The sequence below is a fragment of the Procambarus clarkii genome, chromosome 3 (assembly GCF_040958095.1).
Source record: "Procambarus clarkii isolate CNS0578487 chromosome 3, FALCON_Pclarkii_2.0, whole genome shotgun sequence".
Taxonomy (NCBI): domain Eukaryota; kingdom Metazoa; phylum Arthropoda; class Malacostraca; order Decapoda; family Cambaridae; genus Procambarus; species Procambarus clarkii.
In genome coordinates, this window is record NC_091152.1 from 18226701 (window position 1) to 18252062 (window position 25362).

Here is a 25362-nt window from a genome sequence, read left to right on the forward strand (position 1 = left end):
TGAACATTATAATCAGCATTGTGTCCACTGATATCCGAATCTTGCCCATAGTCTTTATCACTCAGGAAGTCTGACACTATCATTGCAAAAATAATCAGTTACTTATTTATTTCGTCATGATTAAGTAATGCTGTGGGCACAAGCTACACGGTGGTGCTGTGAGCTGCTACAGCATGTGCTACCCTGTGGTCATGCTCTCAATAACGAGGCACTCATATCCAAGAATGTTGACTACCCATCTGTTGACTACCTGTTGAAGGTTCTGGGGACCAATGTCCCTGTTACCCAGTCTTTGACCAGGCTTCATGGTTGTTGGTCTGATCCACCAGACTGTTTGATGCGACTGCTCACAGACCAACCTATGAGTCACAGCCTAGTTAATCGGGTATCCTTAGAAAGTGCTGGTCGAGTTCTCTTTTGAACTGCGAGAGATCGGCCAGTTATACCCCGTATGTAGGGGAAGTGTTGAAAAGTCTTGGCCCTTTGATGTTGGTCAAGTTCTCTCTCACCTTGCCTATTTACACCTCTGCTCTTCAGTAGGGCTATTTTGCACATCCTACCACATGGTTTCATGTGATCTTATTTCCGTGTTCAGATTTGGAACCAGAGCTAACATTTTCCAAGCCTAAATTATTATGTATCTCTCCTGTCTGTACTCAAGGGAATAAATATTTAACATTTTTAGCTAGTCAAAAATGTGTCTGGTAGTCTTTCCTGTAGTACTGTGTTCGCAAACTCCCCAATGCTTCTACTGAGGGCACTAGATTCTGGACATGATTTCCAGTAGTCACTCATTCATAATTTGTCAGAGCCTGGTGTGATACCTAAGGTTAGGAAAGGTTCCAGGAGGGTAGTTAGGATTGCCATTGAGGTGACCCTCCCAAAAAGTTTTCAATATTTTTACCATGTTGTACAATATAATAGGTATCTTGAGGGTATCTTGAGATGATTTCGGGGCTTTAGTGTCCCCGCGGCCCAGTCCTCGACCAGGCCTCCACCCCCAGGAAGCAGCCCGTGACAGCTGTAACACCCAGGTACCTATTTTACTGCTAGGTAACAGGGGCATAGGGGTGAAAGAAACTCTGCCCATTGTTTCTCGCCAGCGCCTGGGATCGAACCCGGGACCACAGGATCACGTGTCCAGCGTGCTGTCCGCTCGGCCGACCGGCTCCTTGATGGTATGTATACTGATTACAATTAATAATGAAAATATAGTACAGTACAATTTCTGTGTGAACAAGGCCTATCAGTGCTACATCAGGTAAATATACACACCGAACATGTGGATAATCAGACGACAGTTCAACTTGATGACGAAGTGCTTCTGCTTGTAGAAAATTATTTTTTTTCTCTAGTTCACCAAGGTAATTTCTCATCTGAGCCACTTCTTGTGTGAGCTTACTGTGCAGGCGCCTCACCAACTCCACCTTCGAAGTGACATCTTTTTCTTTTTTAAATGGAGCCATCATTACATACCTGGAGGAACAAACCATTGAATTAAAGCAGTTTTCAGCTGTAAAATAATCAAGATCATCATTCTCACAATTTATACTTTTATTTTATGTTTGACACAATAAAATCATTTAAATAATTTAAGAATTACCAAAAACCAGTGTTGAATGTAATGAAACGCCATTTTCTGGACGAGACCCGGAGAATCCCCAGAGCTACACTGGGCTGATGTGTATATATATATTAGGGGAAGGGGGCCCCAGACCTCCTGCACCGGATACCCAACCGCAGTTCAGATGCTGAAGAGGGGAAAAAAAAATTGCCAATTGGAGGCAGGGAGAGTGCCTGGGAGCCTCCGGGGCTCACCCAGAAATTGGCGTTTCATTACATTCAATGCTTGTACTGTATTCTGAGGGGAGCCCCGTCGGCTCCCTGGAACTACATAACCAAGGACAAATAAAAGAGGGACTTACCTGGGAGGCAGCCGCCAAACATGCCTCAACTTGAGGGCAAGACAACGGGCTGCAACCTGTGACCCAAAACCACACATGAACACTCAGGACCAGGAATATTAACTTAATATTGGGTGGCCAGGATCCTGTTCAACCTCCAAAATCCCTATGCCCAAATATCAGCCCAAGACATGTTGGAAATTTCCAACACCGAATACAACACTGTTGTATTCTCATTAATTATTACTAATTCTACTAATCATTGTAGTAAGTAAAATTAACACAACGTAGAATTCACATGTACTAATAATCACATCTGTACAATAGGCTAGAATTCTTACGTCACCCTACGCCAGTATTGCGTCAGATTTCATTGTAATAAGCACATTTATATCCAATGTGCCTGAGAATTGAATTCGATTCTCTATAACAAACGGTGTTCTGTGTGATAATTAATTACAAATAAATTGACCTCCAACTAAAGCCGAATAGAGCGTTAAAGTCATAACAGTTATCTAGTAATAAAAATTAACGTCACACGTGAATGCCCTGGAGACACATTAATTCTTCTCCATTATATGTTTACTCTCACTGAACTGGCAAATAATAATATTTAACTCTTCCCAATAATAAACCCGTCCTGACTCGAGCATTTCAAGCACAACCGCGAGAAATGCTAATATCCATAATAATAACTTGGTTAATGAACGCGAGACGCGGGGAGGGAGAGGACGCTAGTGCACGTGTTGAGACGCTCCCGAGCGGACCTGTTCACGTAGTGCTCACGAGGAGACGCCACTACCCATCCATCAGGGTAAATGCTATCCATTCTCCCGAAGAAAGTCGCCACTGTGAGGCGTGAAGAACCTTGCAGACAATATCTTCACCTGGTGTCAGTGTCATACAAGGAACCTATCAAAGCTGGTTCTTTGTGACTCCACGTGACCGGCCAGTGAAGTGCGTCATTATCCAAGATAGGCTAAGCCAGAGCCTGGGACGCGAATTTCGGCAAACTTAAACTTACACAGTGCCCATATTAGCTAAGTATCTTATCCTTATTTGATGCATCTGATAGGGTGTAGAATTATAGCTGGGTAGTTTGTCGTGACGACGCATAACAACAACAAATCACAGGTCATTATCCTTCACCCATTATTAATATTAATTTATTGAACATAGAAATCCAGTAGTTTAATTAGTTGCTACTGTAAACATTTATTTTGCAGCATGTGAGAAGAATTCTCCTAGCTGCCCACTCCCATGTTATCCAGCTCCTAAGAGTTCTATGCCGAGCCCAGGAGAATTAGAGGAAGCGTCGTGACTCACTTTAAGGAATCGTCATTAAACTAAGATTCCTTTGTATTCCTCTAATTTATTATTTGTAATTCTTTACATGCAGAACTCTGTTTATTGGATTGACATGTGTTTATTATGATTATCATTATTATATTCATAATCTATGTTCCCATTAATGATAATGACAATGATTTCACAATTATCCATAGGATTAGATTATTATATCTTGGATTAGTGAACGAACCACACTAGTTCCTGGACGTACTGAGTTCCAGTAATAACCCCCCAATGTAGGTGTTTGAGGTTTGATTCATTTAATTATACAGCCCATTAATTATTTCTATGATCATATTCTCTAGTATTTTATCCATAGTTACTGGTTCATCTAGGAATTATCAAATGATCATAATTTCTCAGTTTCCCTCTTTACCATAAAAGCGGGTGGTCCTTCGTAATTTATTTTACTACATTAATATTTAAATAATTAGATTCAAGCCCCAAATGTCCCACAAGACATACAGTATTGCCAAAGACGGCAGAAAAAGCAGCAAACTTCCGAACGTCATGGGCACGAGGATAGACCACAGGCTGGCTAGACTTTATAACCCTGCGGACAACCTGTCGGACCCGAGTCCTGGAACAGGGGAACGAGGGAAACCAGATCAACCCAAAGCACATTCCCGGCCACAGAAGCCGAGGCATGCAAGTGATGGTGAAGAGCCCCCACTGGACACAACACATGATGCACCCATGGCCTGACCAACCAAGCACCAATGACCCAAGGACCCCTCCGGAAGGCAGCCATCTCATTCTTCGCCAGAAAAGAAGGAGAAGGCTGCAAACGAACAAACCGACTACCAGGATTGAAGGAGCAAAACCCCTGCGCTGGATGAGAGCATGAAGCTCGCCAACCCAACCAGCAGAGGCCAATGCCAACAGAAAGAGACCTTAGAAAAGCAATCCCGAACCGAAGGGGCCACAACAAACCGAGAAGAGAGAAAGGAGAGCACCTTGTCCAATGACCAGGATGACTCGGGCGGCACATGAGCAGGCCAGAGGTAAAACAAAGCACGAGAAAGTTTGAGGAACAGGGCAGTAGTGACATCCACTCTGAATGGAAGCAAGAGCAGCACCACACGATACAAGGCAACAGTATTAGGCATTAAGTGACGGTCCTGAAAAAACAAAAAACAAAGGACAAAACAACTATCGGAGATAGAAGACAGCCTATTAGGTGAGAGAAAATGGCACAAAGAACTCCAGGAACTTCATACTGCCACCGAGACGAAGTTCTCAGGTGGGACACCATCAACGAAGCCACCTGATTACCATACAAATGGTGATAAACCCGCGTCAAAGAGACCAGACACGAAGAGTGAAGGAGAAGACCGAACCAGCCAAATACTGGACCAGTCCAATCCACTGGAAGAGGCAGAGCCACGGAAAATGCCCCGGGTCCGGACACTGAGCAAGCAGCGCCTGAAACTAAGATTGGGCCGACCACCAAATGGCCAAGAGGACTACTCTTCTGTGGTAAGACTCCAACTGAGCCAGAGCCTGAAGCAATAGCTGGACTGGAGGAAAAATGTACAGGTAACCCCCACCTCAACCAGTCCTGCCGAAAGGCGTCCACTGTGAACACTTCGTGGTCAGGGAAGGGCGCCACATATATTGGGAGATGCCGCAACCAAGTTGACACGAAGAGGTCCACCTCCAGTAGTCCATACGTCCGGCAGAGCCAACTGAAGGAGTTGGCGTCGACCATCCATTCCGTGGACAGGGGAATGATCCGAGACAGGCCCTCCGCCAGGACGTTGGACACTTTCCGGATATGAACCACACAGAGAGCCAGCAGACAAGCCACTCGAACCGACCAGCCCGAAAGAGGCAAGGACCGAAGAGAACCCCCACGGTTCAGGCAATGAACCACCGGAGAACAGTCCGAATGGAGCCGAACGGTTGAGCCCCAAGTGACCTGAACCTTCCAAAGCAACAGCTAGACCGCCGCAAACTCCTGCACCATGCTGTGAGCCCAATGGAAGGATGGACCCCACCGTCCCTGACTGGCCTGGTGAGCACTGGTCACAAAGCCCCAGCCGAGAGATGACGCGTCCGTGACCACATCAAGTGAGGGCTCGGGCAGGCGCCAAGGCACTGAAACCCGAAAAACCCGAAGAGGAAGCCAGCAACGCAGCAGCAACCGATGCAAGGCCCCAGAAAACGAATTCAGTGATCGCGTGAGAGGCGGAAGGGGTATCCCTAAATGAACCAAAAAGACACCGAAACCAAACCCTACCCAGCAGGCAGACCAGCACGGCGAATTGCGCAGACTCTCGCACAACCACTCGAGCAACTGCCGAGTGACCCAAGAACAGCTGAAGGCGGAACCACTGCCATAGCAATGTCTCCGGAGGGAGAGACATGGAAACTGTCCGAGTCCCAAACAAGACACAGCCAGGTCCGAACCAGATGGGATTTCCGCCAGTTCACCTGGAACCCGAACCTGCGAGCTAAGAAAGAACCACACCTCTGGCGAGCAGACAAGCAGACCGACTGGGAGCCCACACCAACCAGTCATTAAGATAGGTCAGAACCCGAACCCCTAGCAGACGGGTCACCACGACCCGGGTAAGACGCGCGAATATGCGAAGTGCCAAATACAAGCCAAAAGGAAGGCAACGAAAGCAGTAAGCCTGAGACCACGATACCTAACCAGTCTTTGAACCCCGGATGAATAGGAAAGTGCCAATACACATCCTCGAGATCCAGGGACACCATCCATGCTCCCGGCTCCAACAGAAGTTGGACCTGAAACAATGTAGTCATCCATTCTGATGCAGGGAATCCATGGGTTCAGACGGGACAAGCCCAGAATGAACCTCAGATCCGCACAGTCCAATTTCAGCACTGGAAACAGACGGGAAACCCACCAGAGGTACGGGGTCATTTCGACCATGCACAAGCGTATGCACTCCAAGATGACCCGACAGAGCGCTGGGGAAGAAGCCTCCCCAGCCAGAAATTGCAACCAGAAATTCTACTGAATTTACTCGGATCCTGGGAATTGCATGGGGGAATTGTGTAAAATTCTGGTTTGTGTCTCGGAGAGGCTGCAGGATCCAAGTAAATTCAGTAGAATTTCTGGTTACAATTCTTATACCATGTCGTAGCTCAGTCGATTAACCCTTAGACCGCACAATACATATACTGTCTCCACTCGATTATCCGGACTACATGGGAAGGACCCCCAGCCAGATAATCACGTATTCCGGATAATGGTACTTTTTCACTTACGAGTCCAAAACTAACCATTTCCAACTATTTTTATACTACAAACAACATAATTTGAATTGCCTTGCCACATATAATTATAAAATATTCAACTAGAAACCTCAACTTACCTTGTTGTTGTTCGTCTTCTTGATTGATGCCACACATCTTAAAGTTAAAAATTCTTGACAATTTACATAACCTATACTAACACAACACTAAAATTAACACTTAAAATTACTGTACAGTTCATTAGGCAAAGTTAGTTTTGACTGCCAGCTGCAGAAACCTCACTGGTTGAAGGCATTTGGCTTACCTGTGACGCCTCACCTGTTGAAAGCGCTTGGCTTGCCTGTGACGCCTCACTTGTTGAAGGCGCTTTGCTTGATTTTCGTACCATACAAGAATCAAGTGTAGCTTGCCTTCTGTGTTCACTGGCCAGTTGTATGATCAGTTCTTTTGTTTGCCTCAGGTACTGATACATGTTTCCAACTTCTGGATGAGCACAATTGGATGAAAAATTTATTAATCTGTCAACATAGGTCATGAGTACACTGTATTTTGTGGTCATTGGTGTTGGTTCTTCACTGCCTTCTTCATCCTCCACCTCTATGTCAACCTCACCAGACTGGAGAATCTCGTCTTCACTCATCACACCATATCCTGGGTCATTGGCATCTTTTTCAAGCCAATCAACCACATCCTGTCTTTTTAAGTTTTCGCCGGCATTTCTGAACATTCCATGGATTTCATCTGTAAATCCTTCAAAGTCCATTTCTTCATCCTCCTCATTTCTGACCATAGACGTGAGGAGTTTTTTCCAGGAATTTTACAAAGTTGATTCCTTTACTTCACTCCACACCTTGGCCCAGTTATAGATGGCTTCCTTGATTGTATAGTTCTTCAAATTCTCCTTTTTTTTTTTTTTTTAGCTCTGTTATCCACACTGAGTTCAATATCTTCCGGAAGAGGCAAAACTACCAAAACTTCGTTCAGCATCTTTTTGGTGTGCAACCTCTTCGTGACATAGATAACTCCCTGATCCATAGGCTGAATGAGAAAGGTTATGTTAGGAGGAAGTGCCATACACATTATCTTGCCATCATGTGAGGTTAACGTGTCAATTCTGGGGTGGGTAGGCACATTATTAAGCAGCAGCAAAGCTCGAACTTTGCTTGGTCTTATTTGAGTTTCTTAACTTGATAGGCACGAACTTCCCTGCAGAAAGTCTCATGAAACCAAGACAGAAAGATCTCCTGTGTAAATCATGCATTCTTTGAGTTATAATATTTGACTGGCAGTCTGTCCATGCAATATTGCAAGGCTCTTGGTTTCTTTGATTTGCCAACAATTGCATACGTGATTCTGTCTGTGCTGTCGGCATTCGCACACATCATGGCCGACAGCCTGTACTTGTTGACCTTACGGCCTGGCACACAACCCTCACTCCTCATTGCTAGTTTTTTTCTGGTAAACTCCTCCAATACAGGTCAATTTCATCTGCATTATAAATTTGATAAGAATATAAATTATTTGACAAAATGTATGCTCTTAATTTCTTCTTAAATGGTTCTACACTGCTTTCATCTGCACTCAGTTCTTCACCGACAATTTTCCTCTTCACAATATTGTGCCTACCTTTGAACCTTGCAACCCACCCTTCACTGGCTTCGAAATCCTTTATTCCAAGGCTTGCTGCAAACCTGCTTGCAGCATTTTGTATTTCTGGGTCGCGAATTGTCCCGCCAGCTGTGTGGTGCTGAGCTGGCGTGACTCACTTGTACACAGCCTCATCCAACTGTACAGGTGTCGAAGTTTTCATAGCTTTTCTACCACACCCCTCTGCTAGTGCTTGCACCTTCACTTTCACTGGTTGAAATGTATTTCAGAATTTTCTCTTTTTGTTTCCTTATATCAGAAACAGTACCAGTGCCTATATTAAATTCCTTGGCAACACTTGAAGTCGACCGGCCATTTTCACAAAGTTGTATAACACGTAACTTGTCCTTAATTGTTAGGACAACCCTCTTCCTCTTAACATCTCCAGAATAATTGATGCTGCGACCAGACGTAGTCTTGGCCAAAAATGTTCAAAGTTACTATCAAAATAAAAATTATTTAAAAAAAATTTCACTAATGGCACGGCACTGTGGCACTCTCAACACAAGGGTTGAGAGCACATGGCATGACCAGGCATGGATGGGTCCACTTGGGGCAAGGAGGCACATTATGTAGGCTGCCAGCAGGGAAAAAAAAAACAATACTGTACTTTTGAAGGAAACTTCAGCCTGTGCAAATTGTTTTTATGAAACTTGTATAGTATTTTCTATTACATAATTACTAGTATTTCTTTTGGTTTTGGCTATGATGAATTGTTCTAAAATTAATGGTAATTCCTGTACTGTAGTGTATAGGCCGCTCCACATCCCCCCCCCCCTTATCCCCCCAGGTGATCCCTCCCAACACTCCCCTATCCCCCGACACCACCCACCCACCCCCCCTCCACCATGCGCCTCAAGCCATAACCAGACGGGATTAATACGGTACGGCCTGCCCCATGGCTTTCATATCCGGACAATTCAATGATTATCCGGCTGACTGTTCGGATAGTGTAACATCAGCAGCAAGTTAACCGGCTCCAATTTTTTATCCGGCTAAACCAGCTTTTATCCGGCTCCCCTGGCCATTTTGGCTGGATATTGAGATAACTTTATCCGGTCACGATTTTGGCTGTATAATGGTGTTTTCCGGATGTTTGAATCCCGGATAATCGAGTGGTTACAATATTCTTTTTTGTGTGTCGGACAGATGCTTGCATATCTCTCTTATTGCATTATCCATCAGGTCCAGTTAATAGCATCTGTTCTCCTTATCAACAAAACGTTCTTTTTTTTAAATATTTGTCTAAAATCAACTTCTGAAAATATTTTGAAGAAAGCTTCTCGACAGTGTAGCCAATAAGGAAAAGATTTGATTAACATTTTAAAGTAATTGACATAATTTAAATATTTTTCGCTTCCTTGCCCCCTTATGCCGAGCAGTTTAAGGGTTAAGTTACCTCACATCCTCTCAAGCATACTGTATATATGTAAAACCCTGAACTGCAGTACTAATCCTGACCTTAAATGCTTCCTAGAGGCCTGTAAAAGAACCAATGGGCATCTCAGTGGAAACAAATATCTGATTTCATGAGTGCGACTTAACCAAAAGCAGAAATGCTTATCAAATGAAGGGTTCCAAAATGTAGAATGACCTTCCTAATCATATTCCAACCACATGGGGGTTTCTTTTGGCCATTGCTCCTCATGGTTCTCTGAGGGGGGCCAGGTTCAGGCGCGTGGTCCCCGGTAGGTCTAGAACTCCTTGTGCATTGACTGATGCCAGGGTCTCATACATTCATATCAGCCCGGTTAGCTCCGGGAAGCCAAAGGGGCTCCACCCAGAAGGAGCTTTGTTAATTAAGTGGAACCTCTGGAGAAATCATGGGAAAATTAAAAAAAAAAGTCATTACTAAACTCAAAGATATGTGCCAAAAGGGAGAAAGAAAAGAAAGGCAACAAGATGGATGACACAAGTAGTAAAAAGAGCGCTAATAACTAAACAGAACCTCTGGAGACAGTATAAATCCACAATGAACATCTTAAATTATGAGATACATAAGATCATTAAATTCAGCAACCCAGGAAATCGAAATACTTTACATCAGTGTTCACACTAGAAAGACAACATCCCATTACACACACAAATGTTCAAGAGGTGAAAAGAATGAATTTAGGGATATACAGTGGCACCTCAATTAACAAGCGGCTCTATCTACGAGCATTTCGAGTAACGAGCGAGCCACTCACAGAACATTTGTTTCTACTAACGAGCTTTTCCTCGATTAATGAGCGTTTCCGCTAGTTCTGGGACACCTTTTACGACAGATTTGTTGTTGTTTCACAAGACGAGTTTTCCACATGACGAGCTCGGTGCCGGAACAGATTAAACTCATTAATCGAGGTTCCACTGTACTCATAACATGCGATATAATCAGGAAGAGCATTGACAAACTAAAGTCAAAAACCCAAGGTGTAGATGGAATTCACAAAGACAAAGGAACTGGCAGATGAACTACACCTACTACCGAAACTCCTTGTCACAAAATATCTGGACCAAGGGATAGTTCCTGAAGATTAGAAATATGCAACTGTCACCCCTATTTAAAAAAAAGCAGAAAGCACTCAACAGAAAACTACTGTCTGATCAGCTTGACATCACATCTGTAAGCTCATGGACAGAATACTAAGGGAGTGAATTATTCACCATCTCACAGTCAACAATCTTGTAAAATCGACACAATATGGGTTTGTTAAAAATCGATCTTGCCTTACAAGCTTGCTCACATTTCTGGAAACGATAACCGACTATTCAGACAAAGGACTTCCAGTAGATATAGCTTTCATGGATTTTGCTAAAGCTTTTGACAAGATACCACATGAACGACTATCGAGGAACTACAGGCACACGGAATAAATGGCAAAATATTAGAATGGTTAAAACAAACAAAAATAAACAGTGGTGCAAATGGGAATAAATCTGATTGGAGAAATGTGGTAAGTACCTCAGGGGTCCATTTTGGGGTCAACCCTTTCAATCATATACATCAATAACATGGAAAAGAATATTTCAAACCACATCATCAAATTTGCAAATTTATTGTAGTGGGAAGCTAAAATGTTGTTAAGGCTTTGGAAAGAGATCTAAATGAACTCCACAAGTTATCAGAAGAATGGCAAATACTTTTTAATATAAAAAATGCAGGACTTTACATGTGGGACATAACAATCCACATCATAACTATCAAATTAATAACATTACCTTGCAGCAGATTGATGAAGGACCCTGAAGTCAGAAACCATCATTCACTGACAGTTGCACAAGTGGCAGCTGCAACAACAAAAAAGCTAACCAAAGCCTAAGAATAATCAAGAGTACCTTTGACTTTTAGGAAAAGATGGTAGTTATTAAATAGTGTAAATCTCTGGTGCACCCCCACCTGGATTACTGTATCCAGGCATGGAGACCTCAGCTTCAGATAGACATAGCTGCTCTGGAGAAAGTGCAATACCGGGCAACAAAAGGCATTCCAGATACAAGTCAACTCGCATATCAGGAACGGTTGAGGGCCACAGGGCTAACAACACTGCAAACCAGGCCTGACAAGGCAGATCTCATTGAAACCTTTAAAATATTGAACAATTTGGAGGATGTTGATCCATACAATTTCTTCAGAAGGTTAGATGTAACACAAACGAGGAGCAACGGTTTCAAACTCAACAAGCCACAATGTAGGACTGAGAACAGGAGATGCTTTTTTACCCACAGGGTTATAAACCCATGGAACTGCCTACCTGCCAAAGCCGTAAATGCCAAAACTGTGCTGAATCAAATAAAATAAAATAAAATTTATTTATTTATATATTTATAAACAAGAAGGTACATTGGGGTTAACAGAGAACATATAAATTAAGTTGATTTTACATTCTAGTAGAGCAACTAGCACGCATAGCGTTTTGGGCAAGTCCTTAAACTAACATAATTTTTAGATAATTCACAGGAAAATTGACAAAAAATATTTATAGGTACATTGTAAGAAAATTTTAACACAAGCATATTAGAATAATACACAAAAATAACAATACACAATAATGAACGAGGATTGTTTATTATAAAATGTTCATCAAGGTAAAAGTACATAATAGAAGATGAGTTCCAAACAATGTTGGATTTATAGATAGACCTAGAACATACAATACCTAAAGCCACAATTATGCACAGTGTTTTGGGCAAGGTGTGTGAGGAGAAAAAAACACTTAGACTAAAACCTAATATTGAGATCAAAGCATAAATTGAGTTAAAAAAAAAAAAGGAGGGGAGGGGGGGAACTTGGCAGAAATCAGCAGTTATACAAGTTAGTCAACAAACAGTATTGTTTAAAATAGCAAGATATGGGTTGACATTTATGGGGTAAGGAAGGTTACATGGAGTTTATTAGGTAGTGCTTAGTTTTTCTCTTAAACTGGTTGAGAGAGGTACAGTCTTTGACATGACTGAAAAGGTCATTCCACATTCTGGGTCCCTTGATTTATAGAGCATTTCTAGTTTGGTTAAGATGCACTCTTGGAATATCAAATAGTTATTTGTTTCTGGTGTGGTGCTCATGGGTTCTGTTACAATCTTCTAGGAAGCTTTTAAGGTCAGGATTGGCATTACAGTTCAGAGTTTTGAATATATAGAGTACACATGCAGATGTGCAGTGACTTAATATCTAACATATTCAAAAATTTGAGGAAGGGATCCCAGTGCTGTCTGGAGCCAGAGTTAGATATAGTTCTAATAGCAGCTTTGTGTTGAGTAATTAGAGGACGTAAATGATTTTGGGTAGTAGAACCCCAAGCACAAATACTATAATTGAGGTAAGGATAGATGAGAGGAGTAGTTCAAGACTAGTTCAGTTCAATAGCCGAGAAAGTTCAACATATGAACTTCAAAATCCAGCTGTAAAAAATCATCAGGACAAATAGGCGGACCTCCTTTGGCAAGCCGCCGGCATTCTGTCCTCGTCGAGGCCTTAGTGTCAGTGGCCCTCGGGTAAATAAGCTAGGATGGTTTAAGGCATCTTGAAGTGTACCACGACTATTTATGGGTTATTTTGTAATTTACGCCCAACTTTGTTGAGCATTCCTACTCTGATGCAATTAATGATGACTTACTTCTGATGTCTCCTTCACTCTTTAATGTGGTCTATAGTGATGACGAATGCTAGGAACGATAGTTGACTTGGAGCATGTCGCCCTTATGTCAGCCGCCCGACACCTGCCATTTAAACTCCACAACAAGAGGCGACGACCAATCACAAGTCTTCTTATACCATATCATTGAACGATCGTGTGTATAAATGTTTATTTAATATGCAAATCTTTTGAACATAAAAATGTGAAGTTTGAGCTTATGATCACTATAATTCTATGCATATATATATATATATATATATATATATATATATATATATATATATATATATATATATATATATATATATATATATATATATATCAGTTATATATATACCATTGTAGTATCTACATTAAAAAGTAAGTAGCAGCTACTTACACGTTCCAGGAATTCCACGTACTACAAACGCCATCAAGCTGTATATCTCACCTTATCTGACATCATTATCTCACCTATAGTATTTGTGCTTGGGGAACTACCCAGCCCATCCTCCTAAGGTTTCTCAACGTCAATAAAGTGTCGTACTGTTTGGAACAAACTGTCGGTACAACTAAGACAGAAACAAGAGGGGCTGTGAAGAATTCCGCGAGGCCCGCGATGAGAGTTCGTACCTACGTCCGAGAGGATCTCAGACGCGCCTTAATTAGCTGTGACATGGAAAAGAATTGCAACTTGGAGTTCCACTCGGTCCGTAGAATTACCCAAATCTACCCAAATGTACCTCCTAGCATTACGTAAGTAATGAAGAAATATGATATATTTACTTACTGTAATTTTGGTGCTGCACGTAGAACACGATCAAACCTATTTTCACTCTGAAATAATGTAATTTCATATCGAAATTTGAAGCAAATATGTAGCAGGTGACGCCATAGGAAGTCGACGGTCCAAGCGACAAAATTGTGGAGCGACTTATCCAAGATATACGGTCGCCGGGAGAGTGTTTGCTGCCATATCAGCCTCCTGTACACAGTGATCCAGTCGTCGCACTTCTTTGCTCAAATTGTCGTAAATTTAATTAATGAATGGGGTATTTGTAATAATATCTTTCATAAATAGCCACAAAACATTTAATATTTCTTTAAAAAAATGTGTCTGGAAGTTAAATCAACTCCACAGGACAATAATTTTGTTATATAGATACTAACGTTACTCGTTTGTATGCAGTCGCTACTTAAACTACTTATGTCCTTTTCGTTCATTGAACACCGAACCCTACATGCTCTTTGATATATTGCTTAATTAATAGAGATTCACAAATAAAACTTATATATGTATATGTTATCAGAAAGGCAGAGATAAAATAGTTTTTGCGAATCCATCACAGAGATTATATCTTATTAGAGAGGAAAGATATTCATATTTTAAACAAGGTTTCTTGGCCGATGCTCTCCCTATCGATGGGAACTATGATCTTTCGAAGATCAATGTTAATCTAATCTAGATATTGTAATAAACGAAGTTTTGTATGTCATAATAAAGATAGAAATATAAGCTGCATGTTAATACTTTAGCATAAATATAACTGTGAAAGTGAAGATATATGCCTTTTCATAGTCACTTGATCGCTAACTCAGGGAGTGTGAAGGCCTGCACACAAGCCAATCAATTGAATAATTATCAGCGAATTGAATAATTAATTTGCATATATGCAAAGTAATATTAAAGTTCTGTATGTCAGCATAAACACAGATGTAGACGATAATGTGACTACATTTCAAGGAAAATATATCTTCAATGAAATGGCCCCTGCTTTACTCATAAAGCGAGGGAGTATCTGGGAAAGGAGAAAAACATTTGCGCAGCACTCTCTGCGGGCGCTGCGCACGCATTTTTTTTTTATTTTTTTTTTATTTTCTACCACCGACGTGGCCACACATTTACAATGCTAACCAGCATATATACATTTTCTTCTGTCCTCCATGGAAGTGAAAGTACGAGGGGTCTCTGCCTCATTTACGCTCCAGCTCCGGTCCGCTTTGTTTCAAAACGTCGTTATGAAAAACGACTCTTCCACGACACCGCTCCGGCACGTGGACCACTTCGATGACATAGAAGTTTAGCTTGTTCAACTGTGCCCCCAACATGGATCCTATACCAGCAACCTCTGCCCCGGACCTCGCCCTATCAGACCTCCTCGTCGGGGGGCCCATCAACGTCTCAGAGCGACCCGTCAGGGGTGTCCTGCCCTCCTCAACAAATCCTAAGGTACAGTTGTGTCTGTGTTCCCCTCCACGTAGGAGCGTGGAGCCCCCACCTAGGTTAGGGTGTCCCCAGTGTCTGGCATGTGCCTAGCGCCGTGTCCCTTGAGGTATGTGTCGTGCCGCCCTAGCTAGCTTCCCTCCCTGGCCGGGCCGGAAGGTCCAGCTGCTTCTCTCTTGGGCGCTAAGCCGTGAGATTTCTCGGCGCAGTTTCTCCCTGCCCTCAGTGGTGCGCTGGGCCTGCACCCCCTGTGTGGGGCTTTCTTTCCCTGGCAGGCTGCCATCACTCTGTCTTGCGGTGCCGCACACGTGGCCCGGGCCCTCGTGGCTTTCAAGCCCTAGGGGTGGCCCCCATTTGGGCCCTGGCCCGCCTCTTAGCGGGGCCTCTCTGGGCCCTCTTTCTCCAACGCTTTTCCCTGGGCCCGCTTCATTCTGGGTGGGTGTTACGTACGACCCTGGATTCTTAATTGGAAACCAGAGGTCAAATTGAGATCAAAATACTTGTAGACATTAATTCATAGGATTGGATCATGTGAGAAGGGTAGTAATTAACAATAACATTTATATCATGGCTCCTTAAACCTGGGGTATGCATGTATTCCCGTCGTCCTTGCCAAACATAAGATGAATCTTGTTTTTCACAGAGCATTCAGACTCTGAGATTGTTGATGATTAAATATAATATTGAACTAGTTATCAGCTATTCTTAGAACTGTTAAAGTAACTAGTATTAATTACCCAAATTTGTAACAAAGTAGATGGCAAATTCCTTGGCGTTCTCATTGATCGCAAGCTGAATTTCCAGGGACACATTCCAAATATATCAAAAAAAGTTTCAAAAACTATTGGCATTCTTTCTAAGATCAGATATTATGTACCTCCCCCTGCCCTGGTGACACTCTATTACTCAAATTCAAATGTTTATTCAGGTAAAGTACATACATACAAGAGGTGATACAAAAATTGATGGATTAATAGATAGAGCTAGTACATACAATGCGTAAAGCCACTATTACGCAAAGCGTTTCGGGCAGGAAAAACATTAAAGACTAAAACTTAATACTAATTGAGATAAAAGTATAAAATGTGTTGAGAAAATATAAAAATAAAAAAGGGGGGAACACGGCAGAAAAACAGCAAAAATACAATTTGGTCGACAAACAGCATTGTTTAAAAATAATAATATTTATTTATATTATTAACATAAACATTTATAACATTGAATAAACATTTATTTATTTATTTATAACAGACATGGGTTGATAATATAGGGGTAAGGTAGGTTACAGGGAATTTATTAGGTAGTCCTTAGTTTTAATCTTAAACAATGCTGTTTGTTGACCAACTTCTACAATTACTAATTTCTGCCATGTTCCCCCTCCCCTTTTTTTTCTTTTTTTATCCCTTTTTTGCAACACAATTTATACTTTAATCCCATTTACTATTAAGTTTTAGTCTAAGTGTTTTTTCCCTTTGCCTTGCCCGAAACGCTGTGCGTATTAGTGGCTTTAGGTTTTGTATGTACTAGTTCTATCTATAAATCAAACATTACGTTTGTAACTCTTCATCTATGTTTGTACTTTTCCTGAATAAAAAAATAACTAAATTTAATTTAATAATAATTTAAATAATGAGAATTCCCAGAGAAACTCGTAGCCGAGCAGTAGTAACATCTAGAAGTCTGCTAATTTTATTGGATGATCCATAGATGTGTGGCTCCTCTTGCATGATAGTATGACGATAGATGGAATTACTGGTGTTGATTTCACTTTGCCTCAGATCTACAAGATTTTGTTGAAGTTCTTGGTGTACTGCTGCTCTCAGACTGCTGATTGACAATCCAAGGTTATACTTAATTTCTCTACCCTTCAGACTGAACTATTTGCCTTGCTTCTTGCACTGAAATGTGTAAAAGTCTCCAAACTTGATACATTAATTGTAAGTGACTCGTTATCAACCTTAATTGCTCTCAACTCTTTAAGACATAACTGTAACATGCTCGCGTCTGAAACTAGACACAAATACAACAAAATTATTAATGATGGTAACAGAGTCCATTTCCTGTGGACTCCTCATGTTGGCCTTCAAATGCATGATAAGGCTGATAAGTTAGCCAAAGAATCTACCGTTAAAGGATTGGGTAGCACAAGATACAGAGCGAGTTTAAAGCCCTAGGTAGGAAACTATGAAGAGTTAAACCTTGTTTATTGGTAAAGATAAATGAGGTTACTTAGTGTGAATTATTTGGACTAGGAGGATCTCTTGGTTGGTCCAATAGTTTATTTTCGCTCCAAGGAAAGTGATATTTCGGTTGTTGTTTTACGTTATCTAACCTTCTAATTTGACAGGTGGGAATCTACTGGGAGAAGATTTGTATAATTTACAGTTTGCGCTTTAGGATAATATTGGGGAGAGTCCGCTTAGTCTCCAGCAAACAGATTCCTCTATTGGCGTCCAATCCACGAAGTGGACTAGTATTATAATAATACTTTAAAGCAATAATATTATAGATAATAAGGCCCAATTTAATGGGCCAAGAAAAAATTATTTAAGACTCATTGAGTTGTTCCCCTCCACGGAAATCTTTAGTAAAAGGCGAAAGATTTATGCGTTTTGAAGGGAAACCAGAGTTATCGACTTGAGAAACTTGGAGATGCTGCCGACAGAGCGCTGAGGCAAAAGAGGTAAAGTTATTTTGGAACTAGAAAGGCATCAACCGGTAACTTTGCAATAAGCAATAATTTGTTTTAGCTTTTGCTATATTGCTCTATTGCATTATTATTACTCATTTCATTTTGTATCTTTTCTATTAGGATGTATTTATAAGTGGGCAATGTTTACATAACATATCTTGTGTTATCTGTTTGACACTTGCTGGACTATGGTGATGAGTCTTGATTTTCTGTGGATGGAAGAAAACGCGCGCATGGAGTAGGGGGACTTATATATTTATTTCAAAAAATCAAAATCAAAATCAAAATGTTTATTTAGATAAGGTACATACATAAAAGATATTTTACAAAGAGTGATGGATGGATAATTTAATACTTTTAATAATAATTATAAATAATAATTATAATAATAATAACAATTATAATAATAATAACAATTATAATAATAGTAATAATATAATTTATTAATGTTACTGCATCCAGGTGTTAAACCTCACTAGTGTCCAGAGCGTGCACAGAGGTCCAGGCAGCTTGGACATATGAAAACTCGCTGGCAGGTACTCACAGGAAGATACTCACAAAACTCACAAGGCTCGCCTCCGCCTCGCCAGATACACTATTACTAAACGCTCCGCCGCCATCCGTTACACGTGGACTACGACGCCAGTACCTCTGTCGACTATGCGCCTTCGACTTAGCCTTCAACGCCACCCCCCGTCGCCTGCAAGGGCGGCCCACACGGGGCTACAGATTGAGTGAAGTTTTCAGTGTTAGCCATAGGCGTTCCAGAGCAGCCGGCCCATCTCCATTATCCTAAGGTACAGTCCTGCCCGTGTTCCCTCCACGCCCGCGTGTGCGGCGCCCTGTTTTAGTTAGGAATATCCCCAGTGCCCGCCGTGTTCTCTGTTTATCGGTCCGTCTGGTTCCTGCGGGCTGCGCGGGCTTCGCGGGCTTCGCGGGGCTTCAGCTGGGGCTTGTGTTGGTGGTGAATACATGTGATATATTTACTCATTATAATGTTGGTGCTGAATGTACAACACGAGAAAACTTAATTTTAATCTGAAAAAGTATATTTTTATTAAGAAATTAGACGAAAATAAAGAGCTGGTGACGCCAAATAAAGTCGACGATCCAACGTCGGTTAGGTTAGGTTTGATTAGCTTTGGTTTGGTTAAGTTAGGTTAGGTTAGTTTAGGTTAGGTCAGCCTAACCTAACATATCATATTTATTCATTGCTAACGTATTGCCAGGGAGCTTTCTGAAGCTTTGTGAGGCTTGGGTGGCTTGTGGTAATTAGACGGACCCCTGTTTATTATTATTCCCTGTTTATTATCCTCATATTCAATTATCATACTGGTTATTATAATTTCGCTACTCATTTGTTTTGTAGCTGATGTGATCCCTGCCGATGATCCAGCAGCTATTGGCTCAGCTGCCTTCGGGCCGGGCACAGCTGCTGATGTACAGGCCGACGTGGATACGCTGCCGATGACCCATGCAGCTGATGGGCCAGCTGAGCGTGCCCCCCTGGGGGCCACGCCCAGCCCCCCCCCCCCTGGGGCAACTGCTGATGTTCCGGCTGTTGTGGTCCCAGCCGGTGATCCAGCAGCTGATGGCCCTTCCGGTGGTGTTCCAGCTGAGCATGCCCCTGGGGGCCAAGCACAGCTGCTGAGGTTCCGGCTGATGTGGTCCCGGCCGATGATCCAGCAGCTGTTGGCACAGCTGGTGGTGTTCCAGCTGAGCATGCCCCTGGGGGCCAATCACAGCTGCTGACGTTCCGGCCGAGGTGGTCCCAGCCGATGATCCAGCAGCTGATGGCCCAGCTGGTGGTGTTCCAAGCGGAGCATGCCCCTGGGGGCCAAGCACAGCTGCTGCCGTGCCGACTGTTGTGGTCCCAGCCGATGAGCCAGCAGCTGCAGGCTCAGCTGACGGTCTTACAGCTGAGCATGCCTTGTGTTATACTCAAAATTCTGTCAGTTGAAATGTAACCAATCACAGGCAAGTAGGCCTCTGACGTCATGCCAGACAGAGGAGCATCAGCGATGCTCCCAGCAGCCTCAGTTATCCTCACAGACCCAGAGGAGGTGGACCTCGGCTGGCCAGTTATACACCTGTTTGCCTCACTCAATAAATATATACAGAAGCGACTACTGTGTCTACATTCAACCCGAACAAGGCAAACGAATACTGGTAGCAGCAGTGGGATCCAGAAATTTTTTTCTGGAAGCAAAAGTTCCAGTACCCAGCATCGCCTCGTGTTCCAGCCAAAACCGCCGCCACCGCCACCGCCATAAGCCGCCATCCTGCCACCCACGCATCAAATATTGTGCCAGACCGGGGTCCTGCCATCAACCACTACTCCAGGCTAACGTTTTAGAAGTAAGGGTCAATATCTTCCTGTGAGAACGCTCACTCATCAGTGAGGAGGAAGGAAGCTTCCCGCGCCAGCCATTTTTGAACCTCGCGCCACCACGTGGGAACCACCTATTACACCCACCACCACCACCACCGCCACCCAAGCTGACAGTATCAAGCTTCGTGAGGGTGCAAGCTACTGCAATCGTCGTCAGCCATCGTCGCAAGTATCAACTGGTTATTCCATCGTCGCAATATTGTCGTCGTCAGAATTTATCTTCGTGCCTCTAGCCTGAACAGTGTGGGGTCCCTGAGTCTCGCGCCACCGCCGCCAGGAGCGCTGCCGTCGCATCCAGTTTGTAAACACGCCTCACATGGGCCTCTTCAGATCTTCACGACGCTTCTCCTACTTTGGCTACTGGTGATCTTCATAAATTACAACCCTGAGATAAGTAATTGCTAGTTGAGAACAACGTGCCAAGTGTTAAAAAGTGACTTATGTAATAATTCCCATAATATCCTGTGAATTAACCATTCAGTGACTTGTTAAATATTGGAGCCGGTTTAGTACTCCAGAGGCCCACAGTTTCTCTGAGACATTTCAATATTCCCTGCATATGATTCCATTATTCATTAATTGTTACTAGTGTCATTACTGAATTCAAAGGTGAGAGAAGTAAGAAATAATTGTTCTAGCAGTTTATTTTTGCATAAAAGAAATTTGTTTTTGAGATTTCCATAGACAATAGAACATAGAAATTTTTTTTTATATTTCTCCAGACCACTGGATGTTCAGCAACCCCATACTAGCAATTATAATCTTAGATCTAGACCTCTCGTTTCAACCGTGCACTCACCACATGTCCATTGGCTAGATGTTAACGAGGATATCTCTCAAGATGATAGTTTGTCGCATGAAGTTTCACCTGTTCCGGACCTTCAGTCAGAGCCAGAGTTGTATAGTGCTCTGGATGAGCTAGGTGTAGATATCCGCAGAATTTATAATTGATTGCACTCTGTAGTTATTCTGTTTGTTTTGAAAAAAAAAAAAAAAAAAAAAACTCAATTGCAGTATTTCTACCACATGTGTCTTATTATTACCATTATATATAATGTATAGTTTTTCTCAACTTTATTTTGTTATGAATTAGATGCCATTGTCAAGTCTACTACCATTTGTATTTTTACAGTGCTTGTCATAAGAGTTATTATTGTTCTAGCAACCACATTGTGGCCAGTGAATCCTGACTGCTATCACGCAGATGTTAGTCTTCTTGATCCAGGTCTTGTATATGCTTGTAAATATATTGCACATTATATATATTGTACATTGGTCTTGTAAATATATTGTATATTTCGAAAAAAAAAAAAAAAAATTATCTATCTTGAAATTCAATTGTGGTTGTTAGGTCAGAACTTTGTTCCATTAATGTAATAATTGTTTAATTTTGTATGGTTTTCAAGCACATGCCATTGACACATGTTAATAATTTTGTTTAGGCAATACCTTGAGTTGTATTGTTCATATCTGATCAGTAGACATACACATGTTCTTAATACTCTGATTTAATCAAAGCATTGTTACCATGATTTTCACCTATTATGATGAATTTTTTTTTTTGGTGCATATATGCCGAGTTGTTTGTATTACGCACACCTGATCTTCTTTCAATGTTTTATTATGCAAATTTCACATGTAAGCCATTATTGTATGCCACCGAGGTCCTTTCAGTATCATTGTAACTATATAGCTAGCCAGAGCTTGTCGACAAGGGACGTCGACTTGGTAGCGTGTCCGAGCGGTGTTATACTCAAAATTCTGTCAGTTGAAATGTAACCAATCACAGGCAAGTAGGCCTCTGACGTCATGCCAGACAGAGGAGCATCAGCGATGCTCCCAGCAGCCTCAGTTATCCTCACAGACCCAGAGGAGGTGGACCTCGGCTGGCCAGTTATACACCTGTTTGCCTCACTCAATAAATATATACAGAAGCGACTACTGTGTCTACATTCAACCCGAACAAGGCAAACGAATACTTGTATTTAATCATTGTGATTATTGTTAATTAATTGTTTGCAGTTGTTTAATTATTATTTACAATACAATACAATACAATTTTATTTAGGTAAGGTACATACATACAATAAATATTTACAAGGATTGTTTAACTTATAGGTATAGCTAGTACATACAATGCCTAAAGCCACTATTACGCAAAGCGTTTCGGGCATAAATTTATATGCTGCCGGTGACCCAGCGGCTGAAGGTCCAGCCGAGCAAGCCCATATAATCACCCATTATTATGAGTATTGTCAATTAATTATTAATAGCTAATAATAGCAGCCGAAGGCTCAGCTGGTGGTGTTGCAGCCGAGCATGCACAGTCACTCTCATTATTTATATACGGTTTCTGTTATTTACATTTGTCATTCTTTATATTCCTTTCTAATTTATGTATTATATATTGTTTGTTGTTTCTCGGGCCAGACCCAGCTGCTGAGGAGCAGGCTGACGTAGTCCATGCCGATGATCCAGCAGCTGAGGGCCCAGCTGGTAGTGTTACGGCCACTGGGCGAGGCCCAGCTGTTGGGCCAGCTGGTGGTGTGCCAGATGTGCACGACACCGGGAGGCCCAGCCTAGCTCCGGATGTCCCGGCTGACGAGTTTTCAGCCGATGATCCAGCAGCTGAGGCTCCAGAAGGACGTATCCAGCCGACGATGTCCCAGCTGCTGAAGTTGACATCTAGCGGCATCCAACCGAAGATGCCGCAGCTGCAATGGTCCAGCTGCCAAGGCTACAGATGGCGTGTCCCAGCCGAGGAATTTCACGAGAGTAGAAGGGAAGACCGCATTTTCTCTACATTCTTAATAATACCTTTGTTACAGTCTAATTCGTCTTGATGAGCGTAAGTGGTCCCGCAGTTCCCCACTCAGTTATGCTGGGCTTCATTCAATTCTACCCATTCCTGCCTTACGCAACAGGTGTCGCAGCCAGTTATCACCACTCTCGCAGCCTAAGTTGCCAGCAGTACACTTTGATGCGGGTCCCATGCACCCGTGCCTTGGCTTTTCACGTTACCTCTGCACACCAGCTCCTGCAGCCCACCCTTACTGCTTTAATACTTCCAGATCCACAATAGGACGAGGAAAACCTGTGATGATGGACCACAGCTCTCATGCCCAACGTGCGAGGTATCCTGGGAGGTGACAGACACGCTTCTAAGCCGACACCTCCACTCCACACCCGCGGGGCTCACCACAGCGACAATGACCGACACGGGGTCGACACGGGGTCGACCCTGGGGAGTCGGCCTCGGAGTGGACAGCATTCACATCCCACACCCGCCCTGGGGCCAGCCATCCAGGCCTGGTCTCTGGAGGGCGGGCTACTACGACGAAGATATAACCGGGATCGCCCAGTCATTCGCCATGGTGGAAAGCGCTCCGTGCTTGGAGTACAAACCCGGCAGTAGGTCCTCCTCCCAGGGCACAGTCGGTGGGCCAACCCGCCTCTCTGCTCCACGGCTCGTTAAGTTGGAGCTCCGTCGGCCCACCAAGCGAGCTGCGTCTCTTAGCAGCATCTGTCTAGTAGACCCGGATTGGTACCTTTTTCAGTCAGGAAAACCTGATTGTTTTTTAATGGCCTCTCCGGGCGTACGGGCACGCTTACGGCCACGGTAGCGAGATGTCATGTTCCTACCTACAGCAGCCAGCTTCCGCTCGCCCTTCAGGGGTGGGGGTTCCGCGCCGCTGGCCCTCACGGGATTGGGGGTGCTCCGACGGAACCCCCAAAGTGATAAGTGAAGTGATATTTCAATTTACAAGTAAATACAACGACAAAGTTTGTATGATATAAAATGTATCATATATGTTGTATGATATAAAGTATGCATAATATAAAATTCTTGTAAAGCCACTATACAAGACAAAATAAGATGAAACATATATTTAATAAAGAGCCAAAATAAATCCAAAACGTGCAGCGTTCCTCGGCAAGGAAGATGTTAACTTTATGAAGGATTATTATAAAGGATTAAGAAGTAGAAAGAGAGAAAAGACAGACTCACCGAGCTGGGCTGTGGCCTCCTCCTCCTCACACTCACCCGGCAAGTCTGACCATTCCCTGCCCATCATGGCTCCCTTCCTGCCTCTCCCTCTCCCTTACACATGTAAGGCGGCCAGCTATTATACAAGGAGGAGGATAGCTTTTATACCTTCTATACTGTGTTTGGTAATAAATCCTCAGATCAAATTAATCTAAAAATTAACAATATCCAAATTAGTAACAAAGTACTGCAGATGGTAAATTCCTTGGACTTCTCATCGATAACAAGCTTAATTTCTAGGGCCACATTCAACATATAGCAAAAAAAAGTTTATAAAACTGTTGGCATTCTTTCTAAAATTAGATATTATGTACCCCGCCCTGCCCTTGTAACGCTCTATAACTCTCTCATCTATCCTTATCTCAATTATGGTATCTGTGCTTGGGGTTCTACTACCCAAAACCCATTAATGATGTGACGACGTATATTGAATTTTGTAACTAGCTCATCAAGATTGTAACTTGCTTAGCTAAATGAATTGTGGGGTTCAGTCCCTGAGCCCATTATGTGCCTCTGTAACCCTTTCCACTACCGCCCACAAGATGGTATATGGGGTGCATAATAAATGAACTAAACTAAACATGGGTGGTTCAAATAATGAGCAACAAGTTCCGTTTTCTTCAATATATGTCTTGATTCTCAAAATTGATGTCAAAAGCTCAAGTCCCATTCGATTTCTCAGTTTAGTTTTCATAGATGTTACTCTTGAAAATACCCGTTCAACCAGCTCGATTACTAATTGGTAAGCTGAATATTTTCAGTGCAGACTCAGCGAGGTCAA

General features: G+C 42.6%; 1 protein-coding gene and 1 non-coding gene across 4 annotated transcripts in view; both read right to left on the reverse strand.

The window, feature by feature from the left end:
* Positions 1-24613, reverse strand: part of LOC123760885 (uncharacterized) — a 63463-nt gene extending 38850 nt beyond the window's left edge. For 2 of the 3 annotated variants that reach the window (XM_045746688.2, XM_045746686.2), the window contains exons 1-2: positions 13226-13371; positions 1276-1476 (exon numbers count right to left, since the gene is read on the reverse strand). In XM_045746688.2, the coding sequence (XP_045602644.1) occupies positions 1276-1469 (194 nt within the window). In that variant the 5' untranslated portion in view covers positions 1470-1476; positions 13226-13371. Of the gene's footprint in view, positions 1-1275; positions 1477-13225; positions 13372-24542 lie in introns of those variants that run through there. The other variant, XM_045746687.2, reaches the window with a different exon arrangement.
* On the reverse strand, positions 17965-18081 carry LOC123760979 (U5 spliceosomal RNA). Its single transcript, XR_006773194.1, has one exon. It is a non-coding gene; the product is annotated as a U5 spliceosomal RNA (small nuclear RNA).
* Positions 24614-25362: the final 749 nt, after the last annotated feature.